This window comes from Emys orbicularis, chromosome 11 (genome assembly GCF_028017835.1).
Source record: "Emys orbicularis isolate rEmyOrb1 chromosome 11, rEmyOrb1.hap1, whole genome shotgun sequence".
In the NCBI taxonomy this organism is placed as follows: domain Eukaryota; kingdom Metazoa; phylum Chordata; order Testudines; family Emydidae; genus Emys; species Emys orbicularis.
Genome location: NC_088693.1, coordinates 8,321,731 through 8,334,009, shown reverse-complemented (window position 1 = coordinate 8,334,009; position 12,279 = coordinate 8,321,731). Strand labels below are relative to the sequence as shown.

The following is a 12,279-nucleotide window of genomic DNA, read 5'->3' as shown; positions in this document are numbered from 1 at the left end:
GCTTTCCCTGAGATCAGGATGCCCCTGCAAAAAGGAAGAGGTACAACTCCTCATTGCCAGTTCTTTATCCGTCTTCAGGAGAAAGACATTTTCTTCCCTGCTAAACCAAACTCTTGTCAGTTACTTGACTATGCAAATGTTCTGGGGCCTGCCACATAATTATCTCAGATAACTTGTCACAAAGTTACTGCTTTAACCTCTACGTACCTAGTTCAAATCCAGCCAACCCTGGCAATGACTTCTGTGAAATGAGCTGTCAGTGCCAGTTTTTTGCACACAGGTGTTCACTTTATATAAACTCCGTTGTAAGTAATCCCGTTGCTGGCACTCTGAGCAGTGTGGCTAACTCTAGTGGGGCAATGTGGCACAGTATGCATGGTCACTGCACATACTGTGCTTGTTCTGTGTATCAGGATATGACTTCAGTGTCTCAAACTGCCCAGGTAGCAACTTTCACCATGCTAAATTACCTAAAAAAAGGTAATGCCATTAATGGGTTAAGGAAGAAAAAGATGGAAAGCTCAAATTGAGTATCTGAATTATCTTGTACATAACAAACAACACTTAGCAAGTACAGTGCATAGTGATGTTTTTCTTTGAAGTGTTTACACATATTAAAGAATTAAACCTTATAAGACGCTAAATTAACAGCTGTGGAAACTTAAATTGTCCTCTTTTCACAGGTGGACTTAAATCACTTGCTCTAAACCACTGGTAAGAATATCAGGAGTATGCCTCCAGCACTCCAGACTCCCAGGCCTGTGCTCAGGTCACATGAGCACACTGCTTCTTTACTCCAGTCCTATGCAGTACCTGGCAGTGGCATCGTGAATATTGGCTTTCTTGTTGTCCAACATGCTATCCTCTCTTGTGATCTAAAAGGAAATGAACACGAAAATAAGTTTCCAAAATTTAATTCCATCTTTGTCTCACTTTAGAGACTCATGGAAAAGTCTGGAGTTTCCCTTCCCAAGGGGAAAGTGCGCAATGTGTCTGCTATTCAAACAAAGCACAGTCAATTATTTTTTTCTCATGAAAACCTCAGTGCTAATGTAAAACAATCCAGCCAGGTCCTCCAAGAAACAATTATCACTTCTTAATACATCTGCTAGCAGTGCAAGCACCAAACATATTCAGATCCTTATCTCTGTTGAAAGGAAAAGCTGGAATATGCTGAGAGGGACCCCATTAAGGCCCAAGACTGGCAGAGTGGTCAGTGGATCTCCCTCTGAAGGGCAGAGGGCAGTTCCACTCTGCCACTGTTTGACCCCCTAGTTACACAGAGCCTTCATACCTAAAGACTAGTCCCATACAGCAGCCTCTCCAGGACAGCAGAGTATCAAGAGAGTCAAACTCAAGCAGAGGGTTATGCTTTGAGGCTTCTTGATGGTGTCCCTTCTAGCCAGTCCTAAGGGGAACACCTGAGAATGGCATAATCCTTCTGAGCAAAGTATGTACCTTGTGCACTGCCTCTGCCTGCGCCTTCAGGATGTTGCTCTTTATGTCTGCAGGAAGACGCTCTGATGTTGTTACTGGGCTCTCAATTGCGTTATTAAGACACTTATCTGTCAACTTCACCACCTCATCCTAGAAATGGAAAATGTTCATTAGGAACATCCCCTGCATGACAAAACCTGGGCTGGGCTGAGTCCATAAACATCAACACCCAACGTTAAATAGCAAGGCTTCAGTGGAAAAAATATCAGAAAAGGCAAATATTCAAACAGAGAAACAATTTCTGCCTTTGTTTTGAAACTTGATTGTAAAACAGTAGTTAAAGGGTTAACTAGCAAGGGTCTGATCCTACACAGCACAGGGGTTGAGTGTTGCATTTAAAGCCAGGCAAGATGCAGAATGCAAGAGGTGGACAGCATGGGACTCTGATCCCGCAATAATGAGCATACTGCTGCAAGGCCACATAGTTACACCTCCTGACTAATAACAGCAGTGAGACTTCGGGGGAGCACTGAGTGAAGTTCTTCATTACCATGTTGAGAAACATGTTTCAGCCCATGTCTCCTTAGTCATTTGTTAGCCCCACTCAGCTCTTCTCCACCTTGCACAGGTGAATAAGGGAGTAGGTGCACAATGGGGGTCTTAGACTCACCCACTGCTCAGTGCAGATGATTGTGCCTGGTGCTTAACCTTACTTGTATTATGTGCAGCATCCGTTTGCCTTGTGGAGCAGAGCCCTTGTGCACAATACTGGACAGTACACAAGGACATGCAGGATCAAGGCCTTGGTGCTTACAAAACGCTCTCAAGAGGAAAGGTGCTAACTATTCTAAATCCTATCATTAGAAAAATGATGCGTTTTACTAATAGCATCTTGGCACAGATCTGTTTCTACAACCCTGTGCACATAATGCTTTGTACGAAAATAAAGGCTTTTGAAAATCAGGAGCTAAGAATTTACATGAGCAATGCACAACTTTCCACACTATGTCACTCTGGTGAGTGGAACCATATGCAATTACTCACCTAGCAACCGGATGGGGTTTTTAATACAGTTTTAAATCCTATTAATGTAAACAATAAGGTATTTACCATCTTAAATCAATTTATCCTAAGTAGGCAGCTGAACATTTGCTCTCAAATGCAGCTTCAAGAGATTTTTTTCCTTAGACTCCAGTAGTATATTAGACTAACCTGCCAGACGTATAATGCTATCACAATACTTTTCCCACTAAATTACTTCAGAAGGAAAATATTAGACAGACACACACTGAGATCAGTCAAAACCTGCAATATCTATTCTACAATAGTTTGGGGTTTTTTGGTTATATGTACTATTTTTCTTAATTGCAAAGTGTTAAGTTTTCAATCTGCTAACTGCTATTTGATTAGTGACAGATGCTAATCAACTGAGTGGAAACTAAACCTTATGACCCTTCTCTTCAGGGTGCGACTCAGCGGGGGAAGTTCCAGAGCCCTACGTTCCTCACCATATATTTAGTCACTTGATAAGCAAGACTGATTCTTCTTTAGGCAGATCTTCTCCCCCTACAGTGCTCAACATATTGCCACAATACTGCAGGCCTTAAACACTGGAGAAAGCCCACTGAAGCCAGAGGAGCTGTTGGTGTGCATAGAAAGAGCAGTATTTAGCCCATAGGCTTGTAAGCAGAAACTTTTTTTTTTTTTTTTTTAAACTACGCATGATCACCAAAGACAACAAGAGATGGGTAACCCGTTCACTGCTGACTGACATCCCCCCTTCACTCTTAACCTTATCAATTAACTGGAATTGCAAACGAAGATTTTCAGTGAGAGCTGCTGGATGTTCAGTTCTTTTGAGAATCAGACCACTTATTTAGATGTCCAAGTATGGATTTATAAGCCTAACTTTAGGCACACAGATTTAAAAATATTGGCCTAAATCAGCAATACCCAAAGGCAAAAGTTGGGCCAACCCTAAAGGGCTACTGTCAATGTAAAATAGGTTGTTTTTAATTGTTGCCAATAATTATGTCCAAAAGAAATTTTAGGGGGGGGGGAGGGGGAGACACATTCACACTAAATATATGAAATGCTATTAAAAATATTTAGTGGATGGTTTATAACTTTATGGAATAGTTTAACAAAAACAAGCTTTCTATTGTACCAAGTCATTAACCCTCCCCATTAATTCTCCCCATATCCTTGAGATCTATCCTTTCCTTCTCAGTCTTTCCATCTCGCTATATCTTCCCTACTGCCCACTCTTGCTGAGTGCTACGTGGAGGGCCAAGGGGAAAAAAGTTAGAATATTCAGATATTTGCAGCATCTTTACATAATTTTCCAGCCCTAGTTAGAGTGTTTTGTGGATACAATGGTCAATATTTGACAGGAGAAGCAAGTAAAATAATCACACATATGGTCGTCGTACTGACTCCTTCACTGCTTTGATTTCAACAGAATAAAGTCTCTAATAAATGTCATTCCAACCTTACTCCTGTGGAATATCCTTACAAATTAATCCAACCACACTGGGTTTCAGAGTTAACATCCCACTCAAAAGAACAGGAGACATTTCTGATCTCTCTGAGCTAACAATTAAGGGCCAAATTTTCTAAAGTGCATAGCATCCACAAATGGGGCCAGATGTTCTGACATGCTCAGCATCCAGCAGCTGCTATTGTTTTTAGTGGGAGCTGCTTCATGTTGAGCACTCATAATGCTTAAATCAGAGTTGAGCTCTTTTCAAAATCTGGCCCCAAGTATGTCTGCAGACTCACTACATCTTCTCTGCACTGGTTCACATTTAAAAGGTTATTGCTGCAACCAGATTGTTTTATAAATGAAAACTTTACATTCTGCCGAAAACATTGGAATTACAAAAAATCTAGAGACTCTCAATCGGTATTATAGTATGGAATTTCTACAATTCATTTTTCCAGTGGTGCTACAGTAACTGATTATTAAAACTAAAAATATATACATATATTATTTACTTTTCACTATTCTGTGGTTTATTTTTGTTGCAGTTTCCTCAGTATGGACAGTGAATCTAGCCCAGTCACTTTCACTCTTCTTTACCACCAGTTTCACTTTCTGGTTCTCATGCAGTTGCATGTGTTTAGGCTCCCAACATTGTTGGGGAAATATTTAAATAAAAACTTATTGTTGATTTTCTTTGAATGCCACGAAAACATTTCTATTCAGATTAACATACATCTCCCTGCACCAGTTTTATTCTGTGTTTAACGAAAGGGCAGAGTAGAGAAATCAGAAATGGTGGGGGATAAAAGTATTTGGCACATGACACTTAATTTGGGTAGTTGGCAAAGATACCTAACTCTGCAGGTTTGTAAATATCCCAGGTCCATGGCAGTTCTCATTGTTCCTGCCTACTGGAATAAGCTTAGACTAACTGTTTGTTCATTAGTAGGTATCTGTTCTATAAAGCATATCTATACTACATCAAATTACATCTGAAGACTATACAAACGCTGCAGTTTAATGACAGAGGGGGTGATCTTCAAAGGCACAAATGAGAATTAGGAAACTAAATCCTATTGACTCTGAATGAGAGCTTGGCACTTACTTGCTTTTGGTACCTTTGAAAAAATCTCCCAGAGTCTGGTACATCCACACTGTCAAGTAACTTTTCCACTTTTCTTTATGATAGTTTAAAGAGCACAAGACTAAGAAACCCCCAAAAACCACCTTGGGAGTAAAAACATTACTCAGGAACTAGGGCTAGGTTTCATTGTTCATTTCATTCTAGAAGCTAATGAAAGTGTATTTAAGAACTAATTGCTCTCCTTTGTTAGGCTCCTGAGATTTGGCCAATGTGCTAGTCAAAAGCTTGGGAATGACAAAGTTACATGCTTCCATTCAAACAAAGTTTGGCAGCGAGCAGCTATGAAAATCCAGCAACTGGCTTGGAAGAATAAAGCCATTCATTCCACATTTGCAAATTCTTATTTCAGATAAATTCTGCCCTTTCTAAGGAGACCGATAGATAGGTAGATATTTCCCTATCAAAGAACCAATCAAGAGTGGATGTAAATCTGGAATTATCTAGAGATGATTCTGAGAGACAAGCTCTGATCTTTAGAGAAGAACGTTCAAGTTTTTCAGCTAACAGAACTGATTAACAATTCACTGGCATTTGGTGAAGTTCTTTTGCTCACTAGTACAAGACACTGCTTTGCTTTCACAAGCAGAGAACTACTGACCCATTCTGCTGGCAATGCAATTTGTCATGCTTCTTACAATCTCTTGCCTTGTACATTCCAGCATGCTACAACAAAACTGGAGATATTTTATATATTATTACAAAGAGAAAAAGACACAGCATGCTGAAATTAGCAAGCAAAAACAGAGAAAGAGAAATAGCTGGGATAATAAAATAATCAAAAATAAAGTTAACTTCAAGATTTTAGTTTAATTATTTCTCTTTATAGTAATACACTGTGGCAGTTTATAACTTGTCTGACAGGAACATGTACCGCAAGCCTTTTTCACATGAGCCGAGTAGATGATAACAATGGGACTGCTTGCAGGATCAGGTCCATAATTTGTACATATGCATTTTGTAATAGATTTTATGTATAAAATATACACAGGATTTTTTGAAGCAGCTTTCAAAAACAGTAGGTTTAAAACAAAAAGGGGGCAACTCCCCAACTGGTTTTAACTATTGTTCTTAGGTTACCATTTTGGGGATCATTTCATGAGAAACATTTGATCTACGAGCTGTGACCCTCTAAATGACCTTGCAATTTCTGTCCAGCTCAAAATTGACCTCCTCAAACAATCTCTAGCTCTTTTTGTTTTTAACCATCATTCTCAAATTACCACTTGCTTAGAGTCAGCCTAGCTTGAAAAGCTTTAGCCAAACAACTTTCTCTTTTTCTACCAGAGGAAAAATAACTGATTCAAATAGAGTTTACACCCTACATTTTCACAATAATCAGTTTTAGAATGTCATCCGCAGGTCCTTATAGATAGGTGTCTTTGCTTACAAAACTAAGTAGTCGTAGTATAACTCATCCTTAATTATCTAGACCTCAGGTGTGCAAAACTCCGTTATCTAAACAGCAATATGTTGCCCAATAGCTATTAAACTGAAAATTATTTTGATTATCCAGAACTTCCATTATCCAAAGTTATTCAGTGTCCTGTGTGACATATGCATAATCAGGGCTGTACGGTACAGGCATCTGTTTGTTAGACTAGCTCATTATACAAGTCTCAGTGTGTTTAGTTTACCGTAGCCACAATTTAACACTATGAACAGAGGGTTTCATTCTATTCTCTCTTGATTTAATCTACAGAATTGTTTCCCTCTTTGTTTAAAGCCAACAGGGAGATGAACAAATCAAGATATTCTGAAATAAATTGTGTTCATTTGCCTTTGTTTACATTCGGCATAACAAGACCCACAGCTACCCACTAATCTTCTTAGAGATTTGGTAATCTTTGTAATGCAGTCGTGAAACAGAAAGGTACACAAGGCATCCCAGTTGTCAGCCCTTAAAGGAGACAGGAACACAACACCCAGTAACTATGAGCATATAGAAGCAACAGCCTTTTCTTAAAACAAGGAAGAAACATAGGAATGGGCTCAGCAGTCACACAAGTCAACCTACGCATGTACTTCTCCAAATCTTTAACAGATCTTGAGCCAACTTAACTGAAAGAGAAAACCCCATTGACTTCAATGGGAGGTAGATCAAACCTTTAGCCCTCCTGGGCTAATTCTGTGGTGTGGTGTGTGTTCTTTTGCCTTCTCTTCCTATTCAAAATACAGTGAGTCTCCTGGGTTTGTAACATGGCGGGAGAGGACTGAGTTGCTTTTAATCAGATTGCTTTGTAGCAGCATCTGAAGGGAAAATTAACCCAAATTCTTGGGAAATCCCAACGGGCTTGTGGGACTGTTATGGGCAAAGGATGTCACCAGACATGTCACCTTTTATTCTGTGTGATCTGTCTGTTTATAAATACTTTTGATTAGGCTAATGCGTTATAGACCATGGCCCCATGCCCTGCCCCCCATAGCACCTTTTCTTATATTTGCTCTGAGGGCATTACTGACATTAATGAATTAAGATGCACAACTCTCCTGTAAGGAAAATAAGCACAGTGAAACCTGCTCTAAACATTCATTCAAAGGACTGATAAATATAGGTTATTTAACAGAAGTGGTCTCCCATCAAAGATCAAGTTATTATCCCCATGTAATAATAAAAATAATATTTTGCAGACGGTGAACATGAGCTGCAGGGGGTGAAATCCTGACCCTACTGAAATCAATGAGAGTTTTTTTCAGGGAATTGAAGTAACTCTTGTTATAGTGTATGCTTTGTTGTGTATTGGATTGGAAACAATAAAACAGACTAAAAGGTAAAAAAAACTCCTCTCTCCTCCTCCCTCAACTCTGTCCTTGTATGAAATTGAGTAGTGTACTAGATTGTGCACAATTTGCATACATGGTTAGGTGTCTAGGCACCTTTGATAACCCCACTAGGCACCTACCTACATGTTTAGGCATTTACAAAACCTTTGTAAATCTGGTCCTTAGCTAATTTCCAGCAGAAATTATTCACTTATCATGCAAAACAGTCTATAAAACAAAGTATATGCATTTGATTTTCTTGTGTCTCCAACATCATTGATAGACATTTTCAAACAGCCTGCAAGTGGGACACATTAACCAGAAAGCAAAAGGGTTCTCAAAATCATCACAACATGTTCAGCAACTTTCAGGAATGCAACCCGAGTACCTGTTTATTGATATTGATGTTTATGTTGGAGCGGGGCGCTGGCATCGGGCTGGGTTCTGTCTCCAGATGTTTCAGTTTCAACGTGTCTTCGAATGCTGAAAAAGATGGCAGAGACAACCCAAGGCCCTGTTAGTGCAGCTATGGGGTTATCTGGCATTTCACCTTTACCCTTCCTGACCGTGAATTATCAGAAGATCAAGCTGTCTGGGCCAGTATGAAATAAAGCTGCTTGTTTACACTTGAACAATTTAACTTCCATGGATTGGTCTGTATGCGCTGAATCCAAAAGAGGGAGTCTTGTACTAGTACAAAGTTCAACGCAAGTGTGGGAAGGTAAGTGAATCTGTTTCAGGAATTATTTGCAAGTACAAAAGTAGCTCCTCAGAAGAGAGTGCATTTATACCATTTATGGGTTCTCTCACATATTCTGTAAAGAACCATTATACTTTCTCTTGGTTCTGCACTCATACATACTTGATTTGAGAAATAAATTTCTCCCAGCCGAAACCACTGACTGTCAAGCTCAGCAGATCCAGGTTCAAACTCCCTGCTCAGCCACAGACTTCCTGTGAAACCTTGGACAAGTCATTTAATCTGTTTGTGCCTCAGTTCCCTATCTGTAAAACAGGCATAACAGCACTTCTCTACCTCACAGGGGTTTTGTGATGATAAATACACTGAAAATGTGAGGCACTGAGACACTAAGGTAACGGGAGCTATTTAAGTATCTAAGGAAGACAGATACACCAACAGGAATACCATGATTCTAGTAGTGACAGCTTGGATCACGTACTATCAGGATTATAAGCCCTGATGCAATCAGCACACAATATGGTTGGAAATGCAGGTTGTGGTAAACATACCAGTAGTATTTGTGCTGTTTCTGAATCCTGAAATGTATTTTTTACTGGAATCATCAATATAGTTATACAGCATGTTCTATCTACCAAGACCTTTCACCTGTATTGTCAGTGATACTTAATTTTCTTTTCTGAACTATAGTACAATATTGCTGTGTGCTATTAAAACAGCTCCTATATTATATTCAGAAGGTGGCTGTATTTCAGTGCTGAGCAAAGTGATCCCTATATATGTAGTTTGTCATATCTGTAGAGTCTTTTGGGATTTTGGAGGAAAAGTACTCAGTCATCACAATAATTCCATCACTGTCTCTATATGGGATGATAACAGCAATAATTCAGGAAGTTTCCTTACCAGCAGGTTCTGTTTTTTCAGCAGCTGTCTCCTTTGTGCCAGGAGGAACAAAGCTAAGATCTGCCTCTTCTGGAATTCCTGCTGTCAAACTAGCAACAGGCTCATCAATGCAAGTCTCCAGCAACTCCTTGCTGTCTAGTAAATCAACAATCAGAGGCATGCTGCAAAAGTAGGAAGATGGACAGAGATAGGTAGAATCATTTCAGAAAAGTGACAACACAAGGCAAGGATTTAAAATATGCAACCTCAGGTAAAAAAAGCAGGTCACTTTCCTTTGCCTGTTGTTTTCAAGCACCCATGCACATTCTTTAAAAATTGTTTCAGATAAATTTACACTGGGTTTCAAGGGAATTTAAAATCTACAAGGTAGATACCTTGAAGAACGAGCTTCAAAACTCAGGACAGGTCCATATATTATCTTCACTTCTTCCGCTATATGAAAAATCAGTTCATAATAGAGGAAAAATTCTCTGTGGAGTGTGATCATCAGCACAGCATGACCAGACTGGAAGCAAAAAAGTGTCTACAAACAATCTCACTGAAGTCTTTTATATGGAGTTTGCATGCAAACATAGCAAATGGGAATGGCTGCGCTGTGCGACACCTTTACTTCTTATAATACTCAAACAGCTAATCCAAATCCTTCCCAGCTATGGGGAAGTTGGAACCCGAATCAAGATCTGGATCCAAGCTTTGAAAAGCAGATCTATCCACTGTTGTAAAGGTGGACAAGCAACTATGTAAATTTAGCTTTGGTCAAAACCTTCAGTACTTTTTAATCAAAATTTAAAACGAAGATAGAATGTATCCCTTTGCAAAAAAAACTTTCCCCCTTTTTAATATTATTTACAAAGAGTTATAGAGATGCATGGCACTTTACAGAACAAAGATGGGTTCCCCTCCCCAGAAGAGCTCAGAATCTAAGTTAAGGCCAGAACACAGGGAGAGGATGAGGAAAGGGTAAGACAAGGGCAAAGGCAGTAAGACTACTCTCTATGTCCAAGGATCTAAAGGCGCTTTGATTGGATTCACACCACCCTTGCGAGGTAGATATTATTTATTCTTATTTTGCAGATGGGTATGGAGATTAGAGCCTGATTTTCAAAGACGGGCATGTACAATTGTGTGTTCCTAATCTGTGTGTGGAAGCACCACATCTGCTCATGGAAATCAAATCTGCACTCACATGGCCAGTTAGATGCATAGTGGTTGCCATAAAAAGAGTAAATATTTGCCAACAGATACCACACCTTGGGATCCGAGGTACCACAGATTGCCCTATGCTTTGAATTGGAAATAATGGTGGCATCTCAGATGCCAGATGTAACATCTGGTCATTGTCTTCATCTTTGATTCCCATTCGTCAACTCAAAAGTGATGATGGGGCCAAATGAAGTCTATTCATCACTTTCTATCTTGTGCCAGTTTCAGTTTCATTAATCTTTAAACCTTTTTGTTCTATGCCATTCTTCAATTACATTCAAAGCATCCTCGGTCTTCCTCTATTTCTAGTTCCTTGCACTCTGGTATGTATCACCATGTATGATATTATCCTGGGTCCATTCTTGACACACTTCCAAACAACTGCAGTAATCTTTCTTGTATCTTCGGTAAGTGTTATTTCTTGCCCTAGCCATTTCCTCTCTCATTTTTTATTTTCTGCAGTCTTGAAACTCAAAGTGTCCCCTGAGCCAGTTCATTTCTGCTGTCAAAATCTTTCATTCATTGCCTTTCCTCATATTCCAGCATTCCACCTCATACATCAGTACTGGCATGACAGTTGTCGCATATACACTAATTTTTGTTTTTCTCAAAATGTCTTTATTCTTCCAGAGCTTTCTGAATTTTCCAAATGGAATAGCAGCTACTCTGACTCCTCCTCTTATGTCATCTTCACCATTTTTATTCTTCGATACTAGTCCTCCAAAGTACACACGTTTTTCCACTTGTTCTAGTCTTGCCTCAAAGTTTGATCTTTACCTCTCTCTCGTCTTCCAAATGCCATGTTTTTTGTCTTCTCCGTGCTGATCTTCAATCTAAATCTTCTACTTTCCTGGGCTACCTCCTCATTCTCTGTAAATCCTCCTTGGTCAATATCATCTGTGAATCTCAGATTATGACGGTCTTACCCCATAACGTGACTCTTCCCATTTCACCTCTTAGTGCTACAGCCATTATTGGTTCTAGTACCAAGCCAAACAAATCTGGTAATACTGTGCATCCTTGTCTCACTCCTACAGTTGTCCTGAACCATTCCATCAGTTTTCTAATCCCACTGTACTCACTGATTTACAGTAGATGTTTTCTATCACCTTAATCAATTTTTCAGGAACACCATTCTGACGTTGCACTCCATATGCTTTATAAAAATGTTTTGTAAGTATGAATATGATGCAACTGGAATATGCTTTATGCAAAAGGTCTCTTGTAAGGTATCATTACAAAGCTTATAATCTGAGTGTGTTCATCCTATTTGTATGACTGTATCATTCTTATATCTGAAACTAGGAATATGAGGTATAACTCTGAGGTCCTATTGTAATTATGCAAAGTGTGGGCCATTAATAGTGGTTTAGAATCTTGATGGCTCCCATTGACTAGGACAACTGACAGTAAATGGCTCTGTTTACCTGCAAGGCTCCACTGTACATGTGCGGGCCAGCCCAGGAAGAATGGAGGGGGTCTCACAGGACATGTGAACATGTCACATGATACTGGAATCCATCTTAAGCCTGGTGCTTTTCCATTTAGAAAGAGGAGTGGGAACCCAGAGGGAGACAAATGATTCCTGCCTTATGCCAAAGCTATAAAAGGGGGTGGAACAGAACAAAGGGAGCTTCTAGTCATCAG

At 39.5% G+C, this 12,279-nt stretch overlaps 1 protein-coding gene across 1 annotated transcript; it reads right to left on the bottom strand.

Annotated features, from left to right (window-relative positions):
- Positions 1-454: 454 nt before the first annotated feature.
- LOC135885760 (band 4.1-like protein 5) lies at positions 455-11,434 on the bottom strand. The gene is made up of 7 exons (XM_065413666.1): positions 11,410-11,434; positions 9,804-9,861; positions 9,430-9,590; positions 8,215-8,309; positions 1,459-1,587; positions 814-875; positions 455-470 (listed from the first exon to the last, which is right to left on the bottom strand). Exons 1-7 carry the CDS (start codon positions 11,432-11,434, stop codon positions 467-469), a joined length of 534 nt encoding a protein of 177 aa, XP_065269738.1. The 3' UTR covers positions 455-466.
- Between the last annotated feature and the right edge of the window lie 845 nt (positions 11,435-12,279).